General features: G+C 53.5%; 10 protein-coding genes across 10 annotated transcripts; 5 read left to right on the top strand and 5 right to left on the bottom strand.

The window, feature by feature from the left end:
• Window positions 1-371: 371 nt before the first annotated feature.
• Window positions 372-2570, bottom strand: BDP81DRAFT_394160 (Man1-Src1p-C-terminal domain-containing protein; the record flags this gene model as incomplete). Its single annotated transcript, XM_060587914.1, has 2 exons — window positions 372-969; window positions 1093-2570. 2 exons carry the CDS (start codon window positions 2568-2570, stop codon window positions 372-374), a joined length of 2076 nt encoding a protein of 691 aa, XP_060445076.1.
• Window positions 2571-3292: 722 nt separating this feature from the next.
• BDP81DRAFT_319895 (ubiquinone biosynthesis mono0xygenase COQ6) lies at window positions 3293-4831 on the top strand (the record flags this gene model as incomplete). The annotated part of the gene is made up of 2 exons (XM_060584479.1): window positions 3293-3482; window positions 3537-4831. The coding sequence occupies 2 exons, from the start codon at window positions 3293-3295 to the stop codon at window positions 4829-4831; spliced, it is 1485 nt and encodes a 494-aa protein (XP_060445075.1).
• A 324-nt stretch (window positions 4832-5155) lies between these two features.
• On the bottom strand, window positions 5156-6691 carry BDP81DRAFT_460973 (NADH dehydrogenase; the record flags this gene model as incomplete). The annotated part of the gene is made up of 3 exons (XM_060593711.1): window positions 5156-5172; window positions 5230-5971; window positions 6035-6691. The coding sequence occupies 3 exons, from the start codon at window positions 6689-6691 to the stop codon at window positions 5156-5158; spliced, it is 1416 nt and encodes a 471-aa protein (XP_060445074.1).
• Window positions 6692-7057: 366 nt separating this feature from the next.
• On the top strand, window positions 7058-8443 carry BDP81DRAFT_427647 (uncharacterized protein). The gene is made up of 2 exons (XM_060590365.1): window positions 7058-7660; window positions 7712-8443. Exons 1-2 carry the CDS (start codon window positions 7271-7273, stop codon window positions 8177-8179), a joined length of 858 nt encoding a protein of 285 aa, XP_060445073.1. The 5' UTR covers window positions 7058-7270; the 3' UTR covers window positions 8180-8443.
• Window positions 8444-8709: 266 nt separating this feature from the next.
• On the top strand, window positions 8710-11403 carry BDP81DRAFT_460972 (uncharacterized protein; the record flags this gene model as incomplete). The annotated part of the gene is made up of 1 exon (XM_060593710.1): window positions 8710-11403. The coding sequence occupies one exon, from the start codon at window positions 8710-8712 to the stop codon at window positions 11401-11403; it is 2694 nt and encodes an 897-aa protein (XP_060445072.1).
• Window positions 11404-11532: 129 nt separating this feature from the next.
• Window positions 11533-14919, bottom strand: BDP81DRAFT_22999 (telomere length regulation protein). The gene is made up of 3 exons (XM_060582836.1): window positions 13905-14919; window positions 13405-13839; window positions 11533-13352 (listed from the first exon to the last, which is right to left on the bottom strand). Exons 1-3 carry the CDS (start codon window positions 14752-14754, stop codon window positions 11662-11664), a joined length of 2976 nt encoding a protein of 991 aa, XP_060445071.1. The 5' UTR covers window positions 14755-14919; the 3' UTR covers window positions 11533-11661.
• Window positions 14920-15247: 328 nt separating this feature from the next.
• Window positions 15248-16792, top strand: BDP81DRAFT_460970 (ThiF family protein; the record flags this gene model as incomplete). The annotated part of the gene is made up of 4 exons (XM_060593709.1): window positions 15248-15306; window positions 15371-15472; window positions 15587-15666; window positions 15720-16792. 4 exons carry the CDS (start codon window positions 15248-15250, stop codon window positions 16790-16792), a joined length of 1314 nt encoding a protein of 437 aa, XP_060445070.1.
• A 235-nt stretch (window positions 16793-17027) lies between these two features.
• Window positions 17028-18205, bottom strand: BDP81DRAFT_320088 (RNA polymerase Rpb3/RpoA insert domain-containing protein; the record flags this gene model as incomplete). Its single annotated transcript, XM_060584498.1, has 2 exons — window positions 17028-18098; window positions 18158-18205. 2 exons carry the CDS (start codon window positions 18203-18205, stop codon window positions 17028-17030), a joined length of 1119 nt encoding a protein of 372 aa, XP_060445069.1.
• A 1749-nt stretch (window positions 18206-19954) lies between these two features.
• BDP81DRAFT_481149 (uncharacterized protein) lies at window positions 19955-22138 on the top strand (the record flags this gene model as incomplete). The annotated part of the gene is made up of 2 exons (XM_060594957.1): window positions 19955-20240; window positions 20424-22138. 2 exons carry the CDS (start codon window positions 19955-19957, stop codon window positions 22136-22138), a joined length of 2001 nt encoding a protein of 666 aa, XP_060445068.1.
• A 328-nt stretch (window positions 22139-22466) lies between these two features.
• BDP81DRAFT_394152 (uncharacterized protein) lies at window positions 22467-22916 on the bottom strand (the record flags this gene model as incomplete). The annotated part of the gene is made up of 2 exons (XM_060587913.1): window positions 22467-22491; window positions 22690-22916. 2 exons carry the CDS (start codon window positions 22914-22916, stop codon window positions 22467-22469), a joined length of 252 nt encoding a protein of 83 aa, XP_060445067.1.
• Window positions 22917-24190: the final 1274 nt, after the last annotated feature.

Raw genomic sequence — 24190 nt, 5'->3', positions numbered from 1 at the left:
ACGTAAACCACGATGGCTGTCCCTCGTCAATTGACCAAACATTGAACTCAACCAACGAGCAAAAGTCACTGAGGAAACCAACGCATCAAAGCATGATGAAGAGGTAAGAAATATGTTCAATCTCGGGGTATGGTAACCGTCACTGTGTCATTCTACGAAACCGTGATCCTGTCCCTCATATCCGTACGCTGTACAGCATTCCCAAACGCCTTTCCGTCCCAGCTCATGACCAAGGTATTGAGAGAAAAGCCACCAGAGCCTCCTCACTGCGTCAAATCTGTTCTTACAAAGAAAATATTACGTGTGATGGTACCTAACTGAGGTATGATGACTGATTGACAGTTGGATCTCCATCGACACATACACACAACTCAATAGATAGGTCGCGGCTCATCCCAATTTGAATGAGCGGTAGCCTTCTCCTCTGACGTCCCCGGGGTATCTTCTGTCTTGACATCCGCTCCATAGGAAATACGTCCGCTCTTGCGTCGTCTGGCACTGTCTCCCGCAATCGGTCCAATCCACTCCCAAGCGCGGCCAACTTCGCCGCTTCTTCCCTCTCTTTGACTGGTTCGAACATTGCTGTTCTGCTCAACGACCGCCTTGACCTTGATCCAGATGCGATCTCGCTCGCCGAGTGAATGCACTGACCGGAGCACGTCATCGCGGAGGTTGGGCAGGAAGAGCCATGGGTCATCAATGTCTTCCTCGCCAAGTTCCTTTTGGGTAGCCAATCTCGACAACACAAGGTCGACCAGCGCCGGAACCTGCGCCGCGGTGGCCTTGTGAGATCTGTACTTGCGTCGGACGTAAAAGTAGACCGAGATCAAGAGAATCACAGATCCAATAGAGAGTCGATGTCTTGCCAAGCCGAGTCTGACGGAGCGCTTGAGGGTGCAGCCGATCGGTAGCCGAGCGAGAGAGGTTGACGAAAGGTAGGCGTCTGAAATTGAGGTGGAATTGGCCTTTCTACTTCGGGCACATCCGATCTGGTTAGTACACTGGTCAGAATGGTGATTTGACGATATTGATATAAGAGGGGGACGAGATACTGGAAAGGATCATGGCAGAAGAGGGAAGCATAGAACTTACGGTGCCACTTCGACTTCCTCTCGGCCCTTGACTTCACCAATCGCGGCGACCCAAAGGTCGTCGAACTCCTGCTTATTCATCTTCTTGCTCCGCTTTGCACTAATCGCGGCCTTCAGCTCATCCTCTGTGATGGATGGGGAAGCTGGCGCCTGGCCGGCATCTACAGTAGAATCTCCGCATTCGAATTGCGCTCGGTGCTCCCGTAGTTCTTCAACCGCCTTGTCGGCTACGGCCTTCACTCTTCTGACCTTTTCTCCATCCGGCTCACATGTGGGTGGCAGGGGAACCAACCCGCCCAAAGCCAGAGGGTGAGGCTTCAGAATGAAGTCGGGCTCGCAGCGAACAGTGAAATCCTCGTAGCAGTAAGCGTGCTGCGGGCAGGGCTCGCACTGAGGTTCAGCAAGTTGCACTGCCCAGTCAGGAACTGCGACCTCAGGAGGGATGATTTGCGTTGCAGGTTGACCGAGTCCACAGTACCCAACTGCAACCTTCTCCTGTCGGTACCAAGCGCCGTACGCTCCGAACAGAGAGATAGCAAGGGCCCAAAGAGGTTTGGAAAGGCTGCGTCTCGGGCGTGGAGGCGAAGTAGGCCGCGGGGCCAGCGCTCTTCCACTACCGGCAGCCATTTCTTGTTCCATCTCGAACTGTGCATCGGGAGTGAACTCCTCCCCAGCCTCAACCTCGAAGTCTTGTGGTTGAGGTGTTTCCTCGCGAAGAAGATCGCTGACAGGAACCTCAAAAGCATGCGACTTTCTTGACGATTTCGGCCGATCCTCAGCGTAGTGGCCGTCCGTTCGTCGGCGAGGGCTACTCTCTTGTTTGCTCTTTGCAAAATCCAAGCCAGTGGTCTTTCTTCGTCCGTTGGGGCTGGTGATGAGCTGCGTTGCTGGGCTTCCGCTCTGGAAAGGGTTCTCTGTAGAGAAGTACTGCGACTCTCTGCGGTTGAAGAACTCCTCCTCAGACTCTTCCTGCTTGATCTTCGGAATCTTGGGGGTAACAGCTCGCTTGCGAACCGACTTGGGCGGCTGCGGCTCGGTGTAAGGCTCGACGTAGGGTTCAGGTTCTGGCTCTGGCAATTGTCGGCTAGCAGCTCGCACCTTCCGCTTCGTCGGGCTGACTGGAGCCGGCGCTTCTTGCTCATATTCCTCGCTCCTGATCCGAGTGGATGCCTTGCGCGGCGATCTCGATCTCGTCACCCTCGGCGGGGGAGGGGCAAGGTCGTAGTCGTCGTCGAAGTCATCGGTGTCCTGGGAGCTTCCAGCGTCGACGATACCATAACTTGATCTCTTCGCCTTGGCTTGCTTCGCCAGGATCCTCTTGGCTTGAGGGACAACCTGATCTTCGAAGAGCTGAATGAGCTGAGGCTTCTTCGCTGTGGCGGGGTAATGGATATCGTGTGCGACGAGGATGGACCGCAGCCGAGGCACTGTCAGCGATTTTGGGTCAAACCCAGGCTGAAGGTATTCGTTGTCATCCATGTTGAAGCAGTTGGAGTTGCTGTCGGAAATTGGTTGTTTGCAAACGAGAAAGCAGAGAGTATAAGCAAAGAAACTCAGAAGTTGCAATCAAAGAAAGGCTTGTGCTGAATGACGGTATCAGTGCTCGGACACTTTGCGACAAGACGTCAAAGGAAGCTCACAAGGCAGCCTTTGAAGTCCTGCAGTATGAAACCTTGAGGGACAGAGCAGGCAAGGAATGACTGACTGGCGCATACAAAATGAAGTCGCACAGAGGATTTGGGCCTTGCTTTCTGCGGCCGTGGCAGGTGCACTAAGATCTGAGCGATGTGGGTGTAAGGTGCAAGTTGTGCAAAGGATGCACCCAGTGGACAGATGTTGATAACGTTGGACTGTGGACGGGATGGATGAAAGACACGGGCGGGAGCCCACTGACGCAACAAGTAGGAGCACCCGTTAGTTCTGGGTGCTGTGGCAACAGCAAAGGTCATGTGGAAAAAAACAACTAGTGTGGGGGGCGACTAGGAAAGTGACAGGAGTAAGCCTTTCCAGTCCTCTCCAGACTCCGAGGTATTGCAGGGGGATGGGAGGAGCATGGACTCGAGGGGTCCTTTTCCAGCCACACTTGAGCTTGTACAGAAATGTGGCTAAGTGTGGCGAATTATTCTAAGCTTGCCCATCATCCATGTGATATCAACCTCGGCGAACCGCCAGGAAACCCGCCTTTTGACGGCTTAAACAAAATGGCGACCACCAGAGCCCTCTTGGCAGGAAATCGTTCAGTCTGCAGGTCTTGCACACGAAAGTTTCAGACCCAGGCCCGCCGATCCTATGCGACTGTAGGCGCAACATCGTCAGCATCTGAGCCAGACATCTATGATGTCGTTTGCGTGGGAGGTGGACCGGCAGGCTTGAGTCTTCTGAGCGCTCTCCGTATGCTACAATCGACAACGCTTGGGCTTATCGAGAGGAACTAACATGTCCTAGGTGCTAATCCAGTCACATCCCGTCTCAGAGTAGCACTCGTCGAAACTCAAGACCTCTCCAAGATCCGCGCGTGGAACCTCCCGGCCGACAAGTTTTCGAATCGATGCAGTTCCCTCACCCCGACCTCAGCACAATACCTCAATACGATTGGAGCATGGAGCCACATCAAACGCGACCGTGTCCAAGACTACAACGAAATGCAGGTTTGGGACGGTGTTAGTGGCGCAAGAATCGAATTCGACTGGCCAGCAGGATCGGCGCCGGGCAACACAATCGCCTACATGTGCGAGAACCTCAACTTGACCTCTGGTCTCCTGAGTCGCCTGGAGGAGCTTGGCGGAGTCTCAGTATTCGACAACGCAAAGGTCGAGAACATCAGCTTCGGAGAGGAAACGGAGGACTTGGACCTGACGCAATGGCCTGTTGTCCACTTGTCAGGCGGAAAACAGCTCCACGCAAGACTGCTGGTCGGAGCTGACGGCGCGAACAGCCCAGTGAGGACCTTTGCCGGAATAAAGGCGCAGGGCTGGGACTATGGCAGACATGGTGTTGTTGCGACGCTTCAGCTGGAGGGCGAGGGATGGGGCGGGGAACACAACAAGATCGCCTATCAGCGCTTCTTGCCTACTGGCCCTGTGGCAATGTTGCCGATGCCTGGGAACTACTCGACGCTGGTATGGTCAACAACACCTGCCAACGCCGCGCTGTTAAAAAGTCTCTCGCCGAAAGACTTCATTTCCATGGTCAACGCCGCATTCCGACTGAGCCCTGTCGACCTGGAGTTTATGCACAAGCAGGAGTCTGGCCAGTCTGAGGAAGTTGCTTGGAGGCTGGAGCATACTCCTTTCGATCACCGTGCGATTCCTCAGCAGGTTGTTGGAGTCCAGGAGGGAACCATTGCATCTTTCCCGCTCAAGATGCGACACGCAGACACTTACACTGCTGAGCGCATCGCCCTTGTTGGTGACGCGGCACACACTATCCACCCCCTGGCCGGGCAAGGCCTGAACCAGGGTCAGGGAGACGTTCAAAGTCTGGTCAAGACCATTGAGACAGCCGTTTCCACAGGCCAAGACGTGGGAACGACACTTTCACTTGAGGCGTACAATGCGGAACGCTACGTTGCGAACCACATTGTGTTGGGCGTATGCGACAAGCTTCACAAGCTGTACTCTGTGGAGAGCGGGCCCCTCGTACCATTGCGGTCTCTAGGCCTCAGCGCCGTGAACGCTCTGGGCCCCTTGAAGAAGTTCTTCATGGACCAAGCCTCAACTACTGGCGCCAAGCTCTTCTAGAGTTTGTACTTTTATGTATTTCAACCCCAAAATGCTGTACCACCAACCCAAAAAGCCGCACCTGCGTAAAGAAATCAGACCACTTGTATCTTTAGTCTCAATATCAACTCACGGCCAATGCGAACCACTTGATCAAAATTCATAAGAAAGCTTATTCAGTGAAGGTAGACCAGAGACATTTTGCATGCCATGGTCTGTACGAAATTCTTCTAGAAAAGAGAACAATGCGGTATATACGTCGGCGCTCTGTCTCTTCACTCTACAAGTACACAAAAGGAAAGAAGTTCCTCAAAGTCATTTGATATCCATCCTCTGATACACCCTTTACCGATCGACCTCACCTGCGGTATAGTTAGCAATTTGCGGTATAAAGGCATCATCGAATGAAGTAGACTTACCGAACACCAAATCCATCGTACCGATAACCGCCACAGCGTCAGCAAGCATGTGACCCTTGGAAACGTGGTCAAAACCGCCCAAGTGAGCGAAACCAGGCGCTCTGATGTGGACGCGGTAAGGTCTCTCGCTGCCGTCACTGACGACAAAGACACCCATCTCGCCCTTGGGGGCCTCGATAGCGGAGTAGGTCTCACCAGGGGGCACAGTGTAACCCTTGGTGTAGAGAAGGAAGTGGTGGATGAGGGCCTCCATGTTCTCCTTCATGGCAGCACGGGGAGGGGGCGAGATCTTGTAGTCCTCGACGCGAACGGGACCAGCAGGCATCTTGTTGAGGCACTGGTGGATGATGCGCAGGGACTGTCTGAACTCTTCCATACGGCAAAGGTATCTGTCGTAGCAGTCACCGCGGACACCGACGGGGACGTCAAACTCCACCTCGCCGTAGGCGTCGTAAGGCTGGCTCTTGCGGATATCCCAGGGGACACCGGAACCACGCAGCATAACACCGGTGAAGGACAGGTTGAGAGCCTCGGCGGCAGAGACCACACCAACGCCCTGGAGACGCTGGATCCAGATACGGTTGTCCGTCAACATCTCCTCGGTTTCGTCAATGCGGTCACCGAACTGGGTGGCCCATTGGTAGATATCGTCGAGAAGACCGACCGGGATGTCCTGGTGGACACCACCGGGACGGACGTAGGCGGCGTGGAGACGGGCACCGGAGACACGCTCGTAGAATTCCTGACAGACACGCGGGTTAGCCGGAAATTGCACGACCCCCCTTTATTGTTTCTCCCAACTTACCATGAGCTTCTCACGCTCCTCGAAACCCCACAGGAAAGGCGTCAAAGCACCAACGTCCATGGCGTGTGACAGAACGGACATGAGGTGGTTCAGGACACGGGTGAGCTCGCCGAACAGGGTGCGAATCCACTTGGCGCGGTCGGGTATCTCGATGTTGAGAAGCTTCTCAACGGCAAGGGCGAAACATTGCTCGTTTGTCATCATGGAAACGTAGTCGAGACGGTCGAAGTAGGGAAGGGCTTGGAGATACGTCTTGTACTCGCAAAGCTTCTCTGTACCTCTGTGAAGCAGACCGACGTGAGGGTCGGCTCTGATGATCTCCTCGCCATTGAGCTCGAGAATCAGACGCAACACACCGTGGGCGGCAGGATGCTGGGGACCGAAGTTGACGGTGTAGTGGCGGATCTTTCGGTCCTCGACAGACTCCTCAGGCGTTGTGTCCTGGTCCTTCGGCGGCGTCAAGCTGTAGTGGTCCTCGGCGCGGGAGAAGTCGGTCGAGACTTGAGTGAGGCGGGTTCCTTGGTATTCGGGGGAGGCATCGGCGTATCGGCGCAGAGAGGTCGTCGAGAACGGGCGGGCGGCGAAGGAGGTGACTGCTGCCGGGCGCAGACATAACCTCTTGGCGCTGTGGCCAGCAAGTCGGTAGAGGCCTGACATGGCGATTGTATAGTGGAGAGACGGCTTCAAAAGAGGTCAAGGAGATGTGCTGCCTCCAATTGAGCCTCCTTTATTATGCCAATTGGCTGAGGGCCGGCTAGGTTGGATAGAGGGGATTCGCCTTCGAAAGTGTGTAGTGTGGCCGTCATGTCCCGAAAGCTCGAACGCATCAATTCAAAATGGGCCTTCGCTGATTGGCTCAGCGGAGCACGGTTTTGCCGCAGCCCTTGAAGTTGCCAGGCGGTACAGTACGTACTGTATCGCACACGGCTTATGCTACATGGATGTGGACTCAATTGAGTTGCAGCTCTCTCACAAACTAGTCGCAAGCTGCAGCTTTTGTCAAACGAGGTAAGTAATTGTTCTCTCATTTAGACTTACCTTACGGATGCATAGCACATCAATGCCTGGCAGTCCCAGGGTCAATCACGTTGCAATCAAGGGTCCACCAATTTTTGGCCTTTCTCATGGCTTGCGCAAACTGTAACAGCTGATGAGAAGCCCCAGACAACTGCTCGCTCGTTACCTCACCGCCGGTGAACGTGTGTAGGCTCAGAACTCCACCGGGAGTCCTCGAAAATGCCATGGCCGTTCAGCTCTTCCAGCTCAGGAAAAGAATCCACCCCGAGCAGATTAGAAAATGATGCGCGCGCCAAGTCAACGTCATGGAACGACCTGCTGCCGACACCTGAGCCGCCATTGTCGGCTGCTAAAGAATGGGCTCCTGTTTTCCTGACATCCGTCGCATCATTAGCAGCTTTCATGTTCTATCAAACACGGTTGCGGAGATTTCCCACGACAAATCACATCCAGCCAGAGCTTTTCAGGAAGCGAACTCTTCTGGGACGAGTGACCAGCGTGGGAGATGGCGATAACTTTCACCTGTTTCACACACCAGGCGGCAGACTTGCAGGCTGGGATTGGCTGAGGAGGGTCCCCAACACCAGAGCCGCACTCAAGGGGAAGACAGTCAGTGCAACTCTGAGCAAGTGTGAAAACCGGTGCTGATTTTCATTGCAGATACCCGTACGGATGGCTGGTATTGATGCTCCCGAGGGCGCTCACTTTGGCCGGCCGGGGCAACCAGGTGCGGCAGAAGCACTGCAATGGCTCAGGGGTTACATACTCAACAAACGTGTCTGGACTCGACTTCACAGGCGCGACCAATATGAACGTGTCGTTGCAACAGTGTATGTTAGACCGTTTCTGTTCAAGAAAGACGTCGGATTGGAGATGTTGAAGCTTGGGTTGGCGACGACATATGAAGCGAAAACAGGAGTTGAATGGGGAGGGGCCGAAGAGGCATACAAAGCTGCCGAGGCCAAGGCTAAGGCGAAGAAGCTTGGAATATGGAATGGCAAGGCAAGTGACTTTGAGAGTCCCAGGGCGTACAAGACCAGACCAAACGACACGGAAGGAAAGCCTGAGGGGAAGCCTGAAGTGAAGACGGAGAGGAAGAAGACTGGCTGGTTGTCTGGCTGGCTGTGAGGTGTAAGTCGAGAAGGATGTTCTACTACTTCGAGACCAGCCACGGGCCAAGATAAAACCTGCTACTTTATACGGCGATATGAAGTCAGCACTTTTATGTGAAACCAAGTGCTGCTTGAATGTCATGAATTAAGAGAATGAAGAATCCATCTGCTTTGAGTGAGATGGGTACATCGATATACTGCTTTGACATATAATGGCTTAGTTGCATATATTGAATCACGGTCTGCTATCAATGATTGGCTGGAAACGCCCCCAATACCTGCCACTTTCACCGTGCTCGCAACCTCACCCCCTGTGTTTGACCCGAACTTGGACGTATCAGATTGCGGTATGCGTACAACCCAACCTCGATGAATACCGCAACTTCTCATAACATCTGGCCCTGATCGGCAATCTCAGCATCGAATGCATAGGGAACTGGGCTATCATTCTTCGACCGCTGTTTGATCGGATTTGTTATTTTTCATTGACCTGAAAGAGAAGCACGCAGTTCTCCAGGCCGTCTCAACGGTCGCAATTCGCCCAAGATGTCACTCCAAGTCAGAGGCCCCGACTTCTCGGTGACGAAGCAGAAGGCCCTCGAAGATGCGAAAAAGATGCAAGCGGCGGTGGACGATGAGGTGGCCAAAGCTGGACAGGACAAGCCGCCCTATCTTCTCAATGAACTCATTGGCAAGGGAAGTTTCGGTCGCGTCTATAAAGCAACCGACATCAACACCAGCATGCTTGTTGCGGTCAAAATCATCGACATCGAAGAGAGCGACACCGTCAACCCCAAGCTTGCCGACACTTTCAAGGAATTTTTGGCCGAGGTCAACGCTTTGAAGCTTCTCAGTGACAGCGGCGCAAGGAACATCAATCATGTCATCGACGCATTGCCCGTCGGCCAATCCATGTGGATGATCACGGAGTACTGCGCTGGAGGAAGTGTGGCAACACTCATGAAGCCGACCGCTCCGGGTGGTCTGCAAGAGAAGTGGATTATCCCGATTCTCAGAGAGGTCTCTGAAGCTGTCTTCTGGGTTCATCGACAAGGCATCATTCACCGCGATATCAAGTGCGCCAATGTTCTAGTCACTGAGGCTGGCGGAGTGCAACTTTGCGATTTCGGAGTGGCCGGTGTCATTGAGACGAAATTCGATAAGCGATCAACCTTCATCGGCACCCCTCACTGGATGGCTCCGGAACTTTTCGATCAGTCAACATCGTATGGAACAGAGGTGGACATTTGGGCATTCGGCTCCATGGTTTTTGAAATTGCTTCTGGCTTACCGCCAAACGTCATGGCAGGCGTCGACGTATATCAGCTTGGAAATTACATCAAGGCACACACGCCTAGATTGGAGGGCGACCAGTACTCCGACCGACTGAAGCATTTGGTCGCCTACTGTTTGGAGGAGGATCCGACCAAGCGACCGACAATTGAAGAAGTACAAAACCACCCTTATATCGCCAACTCGACCCAAGAATACCCGGCAGCGTCACTAGCATTACTAGTGAGAGGATTCAAGCTTTGGGAGTCTCAGGGTGGCAGCCGTAAATCACTATTTGCTCCTGGAGGAGCCCAGGGCATGTCCGGCATGGATGAGTCCGATTTCTCATCCACTGCGATGGCCAACGACGAATGGAATTTCAGCACAACAATGGCGTTTGACCAACAGGTCTTCCAAAATACGGATGCTCAGGCAGTCTACGATGTGTATGGATCAAACGTGGAATTCGACCCTACGCTTCTGGACAACATGTCTCGATCCAAGCCGAAGTCGCGGCGGAGACCGCCACCTCAGCAACTTGCCGCCATGAAGGCTCCCTTAGAGAAAGTGTTTGACCCGAACACCATCTCCAACTATGAGGACAACTCCCGAGCATACTATGGCAGGCCAATTCCTCCACCAACTTCAGATCTTCCGTTGCGAGACGATTCACTCCAGTCAACAGCAGTGAGAGAATCGCTCATCGACCTAGACGCTTCACTTCACGGCGGTGATCTGTCCAACTTTGTGGATATGAACACCATCAGAGCCGGCGCACCGCGCGTATCTGTCGATTATCACATGGGCGACGAGCCAGACTTCAGCAAAGCGCCTTCGAGCGACCCGGCGGATTTGAACCCGAACAGAAGGACACAGGACTGGAAGTTTCCTTCAATGGCACCTCCGGCTTCCGCGAATCCGGAAATGTCGAGGTTTCCCTTCAACGAAGACCGACCCTTCAACGAAGACCGACCCTTCAACGAAGACCGACCCTTCAACGAAGACCGACCCTTCCACGAAGATAGGCCCTCATGGGATGACCATTCGGGACCCAGCTCTGCGTCGCGCCCGCAAATGTTCCACTCCCAGACCGATCCTGTCCCCGCTCCTAATTATGGCGGCGACTTGATGGTTCCCCGGCCTGGCTCACAGATGAACAAGAGAGAGTCCACGGGGAGCTTAATCGACCTCGACATGGGCTTGGCCGATATGGATGAACTTATGGTTCCGCCTCCCAGTAACATGAATAACCGTATATCGACTGGTAGCTTGATCGACCTCGACATGGGCTTGGCCGACCCCATGCCGGAGCTGACTCGCCCTTCAACGGCAAACTCAGACGTCGCATCTGTTAGCGGCTCAGAGATGGGAATGGCTAACCCTTTCGACCTGGAGCGCCATGCTTCTCTTTACGTGCCCATGTCAAACCGGGAGCCATCCATTTATGTTCCGACATCGAACAGGGAGCCATCTCTTTATGTACCAACATCAAACCGAGAACCATCAATCTACGTCTCAGACGATTCGGACTTCGCCTCACGCACTCCCAAAGACGACGATCAACTAAGCCTCGTCGACCTCTCTCTAGCTGAGCCTGGTGCTACCGTTCGGCCCAATGGTCAGGGCGGGTTGCGACTCAATACGCATCGCTCCTTCAACAGCGTCAATAGCGCCGACTATTCCGATCCCGAGTATCTGACTCCACAGCAGGCCGCCCAGCCAGCCCTGCCGCCAGGTATCCCGCGGTCAGTAGGGAACCGGGACAGCGGCACTCTTCCTCTGCCTCCCCCACCAGCGCCGCCATCTGTGGAGGTCATGCAAGGTTCAGCGAGCGCAGACGCCGTGAAGGAAGAGCTGAGGAGAATGGCGATGAGTCTGGGTGAGCATTTGAGTCACGCGAACCAGTATCTGTCGACGCTCCCAGTGCGTAAGGGCGGAAGGCAGGACCTGATGGGTGAATCCACGTGAGGGGGTTGGTATGTTTGGCTTTATTTTATACGCTTGGGAAGCAGTACGAAAATACGGCGAGAACCTGCTTATGTATTCACGGAGCATTGGCGTTGGAGGTGTATGGACTATTGAGGGAGGACATGTATGACTACTCTGAGTTGGATGCTAGGTTGGCATGGGCAATTTTTGTTTTGAGCGAAAAGGCCCTGTCAGATATGGTTATTTACAATAACATCCATTCCCTTTTGAGACTGTCTCTGCCTGTTCTATCGTACTCTATGAGAAACCTATCATGTCACCCAGAAGTAAGGCCCGGTACTTCTCCGTTGCCTCCTGCAGCTTGATGAGCACCGCGGCAGAGAGCATCTTGACATTATTCTCCTCCCCGCCATCTTCACCCCGCGTGCCGTTAAAGACACCGCTAACCCACTCCTGCGTCTCGACAACCTCGCGCGGATGCGCCTCGCACAGCCGCCGCATGGCAGACGCCTCATTGACCTCGAGCATAGCCGCCAGCGCGACCAGCAGCGCGTGCGTGCCGGGCACGTCGCCGTTGACGTGGGCGCGGATACCTAGCAGAAGATCCCAGAGCTCGGCTGTCATCTGCGGGAGGGCCAGCGTCGCGGGGCCCGCGGCGTGGACGAGCACGGCTAGGGTCTTGAGGTAGAGGGAGAGGAGGTAGGGCTGGATGAAGATGCCTGAGCGGGCCGAGTGGGAGCGCAGGGCGTGTTGGAAGCGGGCTGTCAGCGGGAAGAAGAAGGAGGTGGCGAGGAGGGTGGCTGTCGTGTTGGGGATGGAGCGGATGCCGGGTTTCTTGGTCGATTTTGAGGGGAGGCGGGAGGTGAAGGTTGAGAGTTTGAGAACGTCTGGCCCAGTCGTTGCGTCTGCTGCGTTGGCGGCTATGGGGGCTAAGAAGGAGGATGTTAAAGAGTCGGCGATGGTGTCGAGGGCGTTGGCGGGGATGGCCTTGAGGTTTGACGAGGATGCGAGGCGGGCTTGGGCGGTAGACGGGTCGAGGTAAAGCGCTTCCATCTTCTCTGGAAGGCGTTTGGAGGGGAACGAGGCGGAGGCCGCGTATTCTGAGGTATCGAAGCCGGCGAGCTCGCGCGCGCTGAGGCCGAGGACGATGAGGATCGAGGCGCGCTGGGAGATGGAGTAGTCGCCGTCAAAGAAGGTCTTTGCGAACCACTGGCCCATTTTCTGGGGCTGTGCTGCAACGATGGCTATCATGCCCTGAAGACGGAGGTCATGGAAATTTTCAATCTCGAACTTGTCCTGTAGGCCGACAAGAAGCGTGGCGAGCTCGTCTGCATGGGAGGAGACCTCCGTGCCAAAGTTTGCTTTGCGGCGGATCAGGGGCGGAGCCGTGGCGAGGGCCAATTTCTGCTTGTCGTAGTTATCAGTGTCTCGGAGGTAGGCTATGAGATCGCGCATGTAGACTGGGGCTTTCGGCTTATCACGACGGACGAGCGTGGCATCTTCGTCTGAGTCTTCTGCATCGTCGGAGGGCTTGGCGTAGGGTACGAGGTCCTCGTCCTCGCTTTCGGAGTCTGAGACTTCTTGGATGATGAATTTGGAGGGTGCGGCTGGTTGCTTGGGTTTTGGTACTGGCTTTCGGCGGGAAGGTGCTGGAGGTCGAGGCTGGCTCTTTTGTTCCACCTCGGGGGTGGTGATCAACAGGTCGACAGGCCCCGCACTGTCCAACGTTTTGACAAGGTCTTTGTAGAACTGGGCCTCATCTGTCCCCATTTCCTCCATTTTGAAATCCAGTTTCTTATCACCGCCGTCGATGAGACCTGAGAGGGCCTCGCCCACTGCCATACCCAAGAATCTAGCCCTCTCTTGTGAGGCGCCGATCCGGTTGGACACGGTATTAAGGTAGCTTGAAGATCGCATGAGCATTTTGAGCTTCAGAGACGAGAGCTTATTGACATAACTGGCGCTAAGGAGGAGGACCTGAGCATGGGCTTCGTTCTGGTCAGCAAGTGTTTGAGGGTGATACGGGTGAGAACGTAGTACCTTGTTGTTGCATGATCGGGGAGTGCTTGATGTATAGCTGATCGCCGAACTGGTGAAGGCTCTTCTCAAACACCTGAGTGACGCATTCTCTGTCCTGTGCAAGCGCCGCCATGACTGCGCGCCTGATACCTATGCCATCGCCCAGGCCGGCACCAGTTGAGCTGGTCAACCAAGAGATGAGATGTGTTTTACGACTTTCTTCGCCAGCGACTATTTTCTCGATGACGCCAGCAGCAGCGGAGATCGTCGAGTTTGGCTTCAGAGGCTCGACGTCGCCTAGCTTGTTGAGGAATGCTTCCGACAAATGCTTGAGAACAGCAAAGATGACTCGCTTCTGCTCAAGTTGAGAGAACTGGCCAAAGAGCTTGAAAAAAGCGTTTCGGCCTTCCTCGGGGCCCAATAGAAGCTCTCCAATGAACTGCTTCATCAGGGCATCTAGAAGACTATTAGTGTCATGACTCGAGCTGCCTAATAAATGGCATAAGGGATGGTGAACTTGCCAGAATAACCCAAGCGAAGCGATCGTATGAAAACCTCTGAACAGAGCTTCACATCTTCAGACAAGATGTCGCCCTTCGCCCACGCCCCAACACTTTGACCCAACCACCTGCTGTATTGTTGCCCGTCTGCGATCCAAAGTTGGGTTTTGCCGATTCTGTCCGGGTTGGCAATGACATCTGCCTCGGCTGCGACTGACACAAGTCGTCCACCAGCTATTAGGGCCATGAACTCATTCGACATTGGTCGTCTTCTCGCCGCAGTTTCCAGTCCAATGCTGCTCGCCGTCCACAGTGTAGCAAGGTGCTCGTCCTTGCCCAGCACCGCTGAGCCGACCTCGAGTAGCACGTTTAGATTTAGGCTCAGATCTGGTCGCTTCACGTCTTTGACGCTCGCCTTGTATTCTTGGATCAAGGCCTTCATGCGGGTGATGATGGCGTTGAGACCCGTGACACTTCTCAAGCACCGGAGCAGCAACTCGACGTCCCTTGGGCTGTCGACATCTTGTATAGTAGATCCTCCGGTAGCGTCCTCTTTGAGCAAAGGCCAGTAGTTGGGAACAATCTCCGAGACGAGACACTGAACAATTTGCGCAGCCTCGGGGCTAGGTGTCACAAGCCTGAAGCCTGTTGCTGCAACAATGCCATCTGCGAGGGACTTGAGGACTCCAATCAGGGTATCATAATTTGGCTGATTCTTCAGAGTCTCTAGAGTATCTTCTGCTGAGAGGATTTCAGTGGCAGTCGATTTCGATAATTGAGGCTTCTTGTTTGTGGCTACATCTTCCGCTGGGAGTTCGTCTGGCCTTGGCTTGCGGTAGGTGGTGCTGACCGGGGTAAAGAAGTCGTCCATGCTTGACGATTCCCTTTCAAGTGGTAGACAATGGTGCTTGCATGGTTCTGTAACAGAATGAAGATGGAGTCCTCAAAGAATCACCTCAGGGGTTTGAAGAAGTCCCGAGTTGTTGGCGAACTGATCTTTTCTGATTGCTTCGATCGGTGATTGCAATATCGGATGGGAATTCCGACTGTTAGGAATATATCCGGAGTTCGTTGCTTCCATTACCTAGATGTACAGGCTCAAGCCCAAGGAGCGAGGGTCCAGATTTAGGTTGGGGTCATCTTTCAGCGCACCCCACCACCTGGTACTATAGACACCCCCACAGAAGGCCCCAACCCTTTATCGATAAGCAACCTGCCGATAACCTAAGCCTTATCGGACACAGGCATCTCGTCATGTCGGCCCCTCCACCACCCGAAGCTCACCCAGCTTGAGAAGGAACAAGCAACGAAGTGACCGCCACTAACATCCCCTCCAAGTCAAGCCAATTTGACCTCTCATCGCAATGGCCACCGAAGCCCCGTTGCCGGTAGCGATGCATAATGTCGACGAGGGAAAAAGATGGTTCGTACCTCTTGCGACAGTCCGTTAGTCGTCGTATCCAGTCGCTGACCCCAGCATGGTATAGGACCTACCTCGACAATATTCGCAAGACACCAGGACCATTCAGCGATCCTGATGTGGCCGGAACGGAGGAGGCTTTTGAACAGTTTGACAAGATCAAGGTCTTGTATGATATTGCATGATCCAATGAGTTGATGCTGTCTACTAACACATTCTTGTGTAGGGTGATGTTGGTGATCCCCTCTTCGAACACGATATCTCGCGACTGACGTTATACAAGTGGCGCCGGAGGTCTTGGATGTGAAATATTGAAGAACTTGGCCATGTCCAAGTTTAAGGATATTCATGTCATCGATATGGGTACGCCGTACTCTTCCGCTGCTCTGGGCAAGACCTGACATTCCCTGGGCCAGATACTATCGACATCTCGAACCTGAACCGACAATTCCTCTTCAGAAAGTCCGACGTTGGCAAATACAAGGCTGAGGTTGCGGCTCAGTTTGTCATGCGTCGCGTAAAGGGTGTCAACATTAAAGCCCATAATTGCGCCATCCAAGATTTTGGTCAGGACTTCTACAAACAATTCCAGTTTGTCATTTGTGGACTGGACAGCATCGAAGCCCGCAGATGGATCAACGCAACCCTCGTACAGATTGCCGAAGAAGGCGAGGACCCGGATTCGTTGATTCCCATGATTGATGGAGGCACAGAGGGATTCAAGGGCCAGGCCCGAGTCATCGTCCCTTCGATCACGTCTTGTATCGAATGCCAACTGGACATGCACGCACCGAGAGCCGCTGTTCCTCTCTGCACAATCGCCTCAATTCCCCGACAACCAGAGCACTGCATTGAATGGGCACACGTAATCGCCTGGGACCAGGAGAAGCCGTTCCCAAAGCTGGACAAGGACGACACTACACATGTGTCCTGGCTGTACCAAAAGGCTCTTACCCGTGCTCAAGAGTTCAACATCACGGGTGTCACTTACGCCTTGACTCAAGGAGTCATCAAGAACATCATTCCCGCCATTGCGTCTACAAACGCTATAATCGCGGCAGCATGCTGTAACGAAGCCTTCAAGCTCGCCAGCTCGGCCGCGCCGACGCTTGGAATGGAGGAGAACTACATGATGTATTCTGGAAATGACAGCATCTACACATACACCTTCAAGCACGAGAAGAAGGACGACTGCCCCGTCTGTGGACAAGAGTCGCGGCCACTCGAGGTCGACCCCGACAGCACACTCCAGGACCTTGTGGACTCATTCGCTGTCCGTCCCGAAGCGCAGTTGAAGAAGCCTTCATTCAGAGCCGCAAACAAGACTCTGTACATGCAGTTCCCGCCGAGTCTGGAGGAAAAGACACGGGCCAACCTTGAAAAGACCATCAAGGAGCTCGAGCTGGAAGATGGACAAAACATCATTGTCACGGACCCAGCTTTCCCTCTGGAATTCAATTTCTACTTGCGATTCAAGGAGACTGCATAGACCGGCACTCAGCATTTACGTGGGATGATGATGATAATAGCATGGATGGTGTCTTTGGGAATGTCAAAAGGCATGGCACATCAAGTGTGCTCGCACCAAAAGGAGCGACTAGACGAATCTAGAAAATCAAACCGAGTGTCATTATGAACTTTTTTCTTTCTTTCCATTGCCAGCTAGCCCTTGCAAAACCAGAAAAACGGGATATCTATAAGTATGGTACACGTGCAGTGATGCTTCATCTAACCATGTTGATGACCTGCTGCTCAAGACGGATACACCTCGTCTTGAACTGCTTAACTGACTCCAAAAACAATTCGTCGCTGTCCCACTGTCCGGTGCTCTCAATGGAGAAGATGAAGTGGTCACGCACCCGGCCCAGCTTGACCTTGCCCTCGAATTCGGGGTGGCGCAAGCACTCACGACTGACTGTATCCCTCATGGCGTCCTTGACCACGGCCTTCTTCTCGCCCTCGTAACCCTCGTATCCGCTGCCGGCAACGGCGGCCTCCTTCTTCGTGACCTTTTCGAAGCCGACGACGCCTTGGGGGAAGCACTTAGCAAACTTGTCGGCGTCCTGGCCGAGAATTGGCCGCGTGAAGGTGATGGTGGGCATGAGACGGTACGAGGCGGTGGCGACGGGGGAGAACTTTGCGTGGTCGGAGCCGACGCCCTTGTGCATATGCATGTCGAGCTCGATGCACTGGCCGGGCCGCAGCTTGGCGATGAGGATGTCGGGGTTGACGGGGCGGATGGCGTCCTCGCCGGAGAAGAACTCGACCTGGCGGCCCGTGGGGACGAACTCAATGTCCTTTGCGTAGACGCTCGCGTGGTGGAAGGCCTTTGCCGGGTCCGTCTCGCCCGGGGCGGCGTCCGGGTTGCGGGTGCACTCGATGCGCAGGCGCAGCTGGACGGTGTTGTAGTCGAAGGAGCCCTTGCCGCCCTGCTCGGGCTTGCGGTACCATTTCAGGAACTTGTGGATGCCCTCGGGGTTTCCGGTGAAGGGGATGAGGCCGAGGCGGTGGGCAAGAACCTCGTCCTGGATCACCGAGGTGTTGTTCTCAATGTAGACGTTCTCGATGGCGATGGTGGGGATCTCGGCGATGAGGGTGCGGCGGAAGGCGTTTGCGATGGAGGCGTCGACGCCGATGAGGGAGAAGGAGGCTTCGTGCTGAGCGTTGTGGTGGAATTGGACGCGAAAGTTGGAGGCGAATCGGTCGAGGTCCCAGGCGTGGTCCTCGCCGGCGTAGGTGCCCGGGTAGTCTGTCGAAGTCACATCGGTGACAGTTTCCTTGTTGATACCGACTATCTGCGAGGAGCCGTCAGTATGGGAGAATCGTGCCTCGAGAATGAATTGTATTGACTTACCCTCCGCCTGTCCAGCTCGGCTTGACTGGGTGTTGAGGAGGGCGCCATTGTGGTGTGTGGTATGGCTGGACTGCGACTGCGAAAAGTTGCGATCGATGGAAAGACAAAATAATTTTTTGGAGGACCCCTCTATCTACACCGAGACTATGCGGCTTACGTACACGCCCCTGGATCGTTAATACCAACCCCCCTACACTCCGAATGCGTTCTGGAAGAAAAAAATCTGGAGAAGCTATGTGGGGCATTGGACGCCACAACGGACGATGAATAAGGTACGAGACCATTCCTCAACTACACGGGCCGGTCTGTCAATGACGATCACGAGAAATCACAATGTTTAATTTACACAATTCAAGTGTCTGTCGAGAAATCATCTGCGTGTCTCTATTCCTATTCTTTCGAATATTCTATTGTCGTCAGACGGCGCCACTGGAAGTCCTTACTTAAGAACTCGTACATGAAACCAGGCGTAAGCATACTAGTTGCTGTCTTTGAGGATCAGACCATGAAGCTGTCGCGAACGAATATGGCGTTTGCTGAAGGAGTGTAATAGCCAGCCACTGCGCGTATACATTCAATTGTATGGCTTCGAGATGTTTTCAGAGATTTAGGTGATGCCAGAATCATCTTCTCAAGTGAACGAAGAGGAGTTCAATGGTATCTGAAATTGGAATCCATGTGCACAGTCGACTGCCATGGTCTATCTGCATACCTGCCAACCAGAAAATGGAACTATCTAGTGCGTCTACTTATGAATATCATGACGGTATGCCGGTGATACATCGACATTGAGAAGGAACATCTTCCTACCCACGTACGACCTTACCTTCCTTACGTGTGGTAACGTAGGTGGCTGCTCTTCGTAAGGCAAGATAGAAGAGAGCATTAGATTGGGATAACAAATCTTCCCTCATTTTCAGTCTTCTAAATCGAATATGGACTTACCAGCGGGTTCGATCTGGCGGGAAGGAGCAAGTACAGCAAAGGTAAGGAAGGCAGGTGCTAAGGGAAGTAGAGTTTGGGAGGCAAGAGCGACCTGGACTTGCCGCACCTGCCTCCCGTAAACAACATCGCTCCTTCCGCAGACATCTTTCCTGCAAGTTCGCTGCCATTCTTCCTTTTACTCCCCTCACTCATCACTCCTCATCACATCTCGGGCAGTTCAAGTTCGTTGCTTTTCATTTTCCCTGTCAAGAACACGAAGCCAGCCTCCAGTATTTCATACGCTGGTGTGGTCTTCTCATCATTATCGCTGGGATTTGCGTCCTTACCACAAATGAGTTATCTGTTTCTCTTGGAGGTAAGAGACGAACCCCTCAGAAACTCGTCATCTGTTCCTCATCAAAGGGTTTTATTGACCATTGTTTAGTGTCGAGGCTATTTTACTTTCGTCCTGATCATCACAGAGACCGCCACTCGATTTCGCATTAGTGCTTCCTTTATTTGGGACTGAAAACTTGGACAAGCTTTCTCTCAAACTCACCTCACAGACACCGCCTACTCCGGCAGTCATGGTGGTGAATGTGAGCACCAGCGTGTCGCCTTGGCGATGCAATTCCTCACCGGCAGATGATGTCCGCCCTCACTCTGCCGCTCCAGCGCTTCAGCAGCAGCCAATGTCGGACCCGCGTTACTCGAGGGAGATTTTCGAGGCAAGTGGAAAAATGAATCTCTCCTTCCTGCCCATTGTCTTCCTTTTTCTTCTTTGTACATTGTTTTGACTCCTAGCAGACTTGCTCCATCCCAGTCAAGGTCGGAAATCCTCACCTAGCTCGCAAGCCCGCGTTCGCAAACACGATGTCGAACAAAAAATCGCCTGGCAAGCAAATTGCCTCCTCTGGCTCTTCCGGTCGCAAGAAGAGCCGTCGAAACCGTCTTTCTGCGCTTTTCGGTCACAGCCCCGAGCAGGTTGGCGATGCTGCTGAGCACGAGACGGCCCCTCAAGAGGAGGCTACACCTACAAAGATCACCGCAAGCAACCGACGTGAGAATGGAAACCACCCTCAGAATTCTGCTACTCTGCTCGAAAATGATCGCAAGGAGAATGCTACTCGCGACTCTATCGTCACCATCGTCACGACACGTTCCGTCACTACTGAAGACAAGGACGCGCCTACGTCCGACATCGCAGCTTCCGCGAATAAAATCGACACCTTCGATTTTGCCAACAAGAATCAGATCCAGGGTGAGGCCCTCGGGGTTTCCGGTGAAGGGGATGATGAGACCTTAGAGCTCAAGTCTTGTTCTAAACTGACCATCGGTGAAGCAACCACGAATCCGTCTCCGAGTCGCATGACGAAGTTGCCCATTCATCGCCATAAGAGAGCTTCAAGCTCCTTCAAGATTGTCGACAGGGACTCTGCTGACGCTGTACTCCTGTCTGCTTCTTCTTACAATCCCTCTCCGGAGAAGAAGAACAATACGGTTGCGAAGCTCGGCATGCAGGCGCCTTCTTCTACTAAGCTTCCCTTGCACAACCAGCGCCATAACCAGGAGGCTCTTTTACTGCCCTCATCTACATACTCTGGCCCTACCATCTACAACGGTAGCCCTCAGAACAAACCCAACCACAGCAAGCTCAAGGGCAAATCTCCTACCGAGAATGCTCGTTCTCTCTCTTCCTACACAGAGCCCGGCCCTGCGATCAAGATTACCGACAGCGACGAGGAGATTGCTAGGAAGCATAAAGCTATGGCTTTCACCTCCGCTGCAGTATCTACTCCTGCCACTCCTCTTCTCAGCGCACTCAAGACCTATGTCCCCGACAAGTCTTCGGGCGAGAAGAAGGTCCGCTTCGCCACGGCGTCATCGACCAAGTCTGGCGAAAGCGACAATGAGAGCGGAGGCTCGGACGATTCGGACAAGACCATCGAACCTGGTTTTGGAGGCATGAAAGCGGCCCCGGAAGCGGCCCCGGATGCCATTCTATCGCCTACAATCTGGGACAAGAGTGCTGAGCCCAAGATCTGGGTAAAGAACGGCAAACCCACCCTCTTCCAGCCTCAGAAGGGGCCCGGCTACTACACCAACCCCCTTTGGTCCCGCCAGTATCCCGAGATTCTCTCAGACGATCCCCGAGTCAACCCCTATGCTGCGAGCATCGCTGGAAGCACCAAGTCCACGGATGGAAGCCAGTACTCCGATTACCCCGCGGCCCGCGTCGTCACCGACTTTGATATGGGCAACAAGCTTCACGTTAATGGTGAATCCAGCACCAACGTGAACTTCGGTACGGGTGCTGCGCCTGCTCGCACTCCTTTCACCAGAACCACTCGAGGCACTATGCCTTCGCCCCCTGATGCTAATCAGAACTTGGTCGGCCGCGATTTCCCGGACATGCCTTCTGTCCCTGCTGGTTTCGGCATGCCTCCTCTTTATAGAGGCCAGATCAAGCTCGAAATTGGTGGCCGTCGCTTCGTCAGCTCCATGGACGTTCTTGAGAGAAGCCCCTGGTTCAAGTACATCTTCTCCATCAACTTCCGCGATTGGTATCGCGATGGTGTCTTCCACTTCGACAATGATGGAGATCTCTTTGCCCACATCCTGCGCTTCCTGCGCACTGGCATGTACCCTCTCTTCTGGGATGCGCGCAACGGCTTCGACTACGCCATGTATGCGATGATCCAGGAGCAGGCTCGCTACTACATGCTCTACGACCTTGAGGCTTGGATCGCCCAGCAGAAGTACCATGACGTGGTAGAGACTCAGGTCATTCACCAGAAGTTCATCATCCCCAACGCTCAGGGCTGGATTCACGAGCAGAGTCTCGTGGGTCTTCACACCTCCGAGATCTCTGGCGTCGTTGGACACCGCAATGTGGCCCCTGAGGCCCCTGTTGCAGACGTGTTCTACTCCCAGAACGGAGAGAGCTCCAAGGGTAAGGATATTGCGGTTCAGCAGAACGGCCCTGGAGGTGCTGTGGCGCTGTTCACCACCGAGAAGGTCGTCAGAGTCCACATGGACCAGCTCGGCCCTTTCTAAGGCTTGGACTCATCTTCACTTGTATCATGTCGGAGTATTCGGAAAATTTGGTCATGGAAAGAAACGGGAATTCGCACTGGATTTGGTTTTTGAGAACTTTTGCTGCTTCGTATGCAGCTCGTTTGGCCATGGTAATGAGGGGATGGATATGGCCCAACTTTTGTTCTCTGGGAATGCAACTTTGCTCAGTGTGTAGGCCAAGAGTCCCTGGCTAAGGATTGCTTGAGCCTTTCAACGCAGATCGTCTCTCTACTCAAATGAAAATCGCAATTACAGAAAGCGTGGCACCAGTGTGTTCATGTTTTGGCTAAGATGTACATCATGATCCTTATTCTAGCTGGGTGACTTCGCTCCTGCGAGACTGTAATTGCTTCCCCCGCTAGTGGAAACGTCCTTGTCTTGATTTCAATCTTGCCATCATTTGAGTAGACAGTCGCCTTCTCAATGAACAACATTCTTTTGGCGGATGGAGTTCTTTCCTTGGAGTAGTACGTCTTTCTGATGACAGCATACGTCGTTTTAATCCGAACCAGTCGCTGCTTTGCGTGTACCTCAGGTCTCCGACGAATGACATGGTCTTGAGATCGAACTCTGACACTCTCGGACGCTCCAGTTGCAGGCTTTCTGCGAGGCGCTTGGCCTCCTTCAGCTGGCGAGACGTTTCTTCGGCCCAGAGAGTCTTCTTTGTTTCGAGCTTCTTCATCTTGTTCAACTGCAGTTGAGGCTTCGCTGGCTTCGGCCGCCTGGTCATGTATTTCGTGATGATCGTCTTGCCCATATCTGCTTTCTCCCTTGTCGTCCAAAAATACTTCTGTCTCAATTCTCTCGGCCGACACTGTGTCTGGTTCCGATTGATCCTTATGTGGATACTCTCGAATGGGGACCTCGTGTTCAGTGGCATTGCGTAGCCCTTCGGAACTTTGAGCATTTTCTTGGTCTTGCGGTGTCGGACTCGGGATTGTAGGTACTAATGGATCATCTAACACTGTCGAGATCGACCAGTTCAAGGTTGATAGCGTGCTCTCTGGTGGAATCGCCTTTGGGCAGTTGGCCTTGAAGTTCGCCATATCACCATACGCACTACTTATTCTGCCTTTCAGTAGTTCATTAAACCCCTGAGCAAGATCCAGGCGAATACCGACTAGTGGTAGCTTCCATGACGGGTATAGCCTCCCATGGCAGCGGGATGTGTAGAAAGTCTTGTCGGCTTCGATAAAAGCGTTGCAGAGGTATCACGCGTCTTTGCTGGATCGGATGACTCTAGGCCGAAGGTCTGAGTGGCGCGTTTTGAGATGATAATAGTATATCAGCTGAACCTCGGCGTGGACCTTTGAATTTTTCAATGCATCCTTCGCCTGCTTTTCGAATACAACGTCGACATCCTGAAGAGGTGCTTCTGAAATACCCCAGGCATCTCTGAGAACTCGACCGGGGACTGTTGTGACTCCGTTCCTCGACAGAGCCGTGTTAAGTCCTGGGCACCTTCCACGCCCCGAGATCCGCTCGTAAGCTCCTTGCCCGAAGCTCGTGAGGTTGACCGTCACCACATCCGCGTATCTAGCGATTGGGTAGTTCTTTGCAGTCCGGTAAATATGTCGCGAGACCTCTCGGTATCGCGAAACTTTGAGGATCATATTACACAGACTTGATTTCGAGCATGGGTCCGTTTCTCTGTGAGATATCATGTGGACAAGCTATTCAAAGTGGTCGACCCGTGAAAGCTGAAACATGTCTTCAACCAATTGCTTTAGCCTAGATGGATCTTGGTATCTTCTCCATTTTCCGAGTGACTTTGTTATATCGCGAGCTCTAGCCAAGAGGTTTTGTGACTGTGCTGTGCTATTACCCGGCTGAGTGAAGTATACGTTGAGCGTTTCGAGCAAACCTCTCAATCGACTGTCGCTTTCTCGTCGGGCGTCCTTGTGACCTCCCTGTTTGTTCCTCGCGGATGCGTTTGAGAGTTCGGCCGTAGCATATTCTTACAACCTCCTCGAAGACCCCATTCTCGATTTCGGATCTTTCCTTCCTAGAATCTGTTTCAGCACGGATAAG

Source organism: Colletotrichum phormii (genome assembly GCF_030913505.1).
Source record: "Colletotrichum phormii strain CBS 102054 chromosome Unknown BDP81scaffold_10, whole genome shotgun sequence".
Lineage (NCBI taxonomy): Eukaryota > Fungi > Ascomycota > Sordariomycetes > Glomerellales > Glomerellaceae > Colletotrichum > Colletotrichum phormii.
This window is presented reverse-complemented; position numbering and strand designations above follow the sequence as displayed.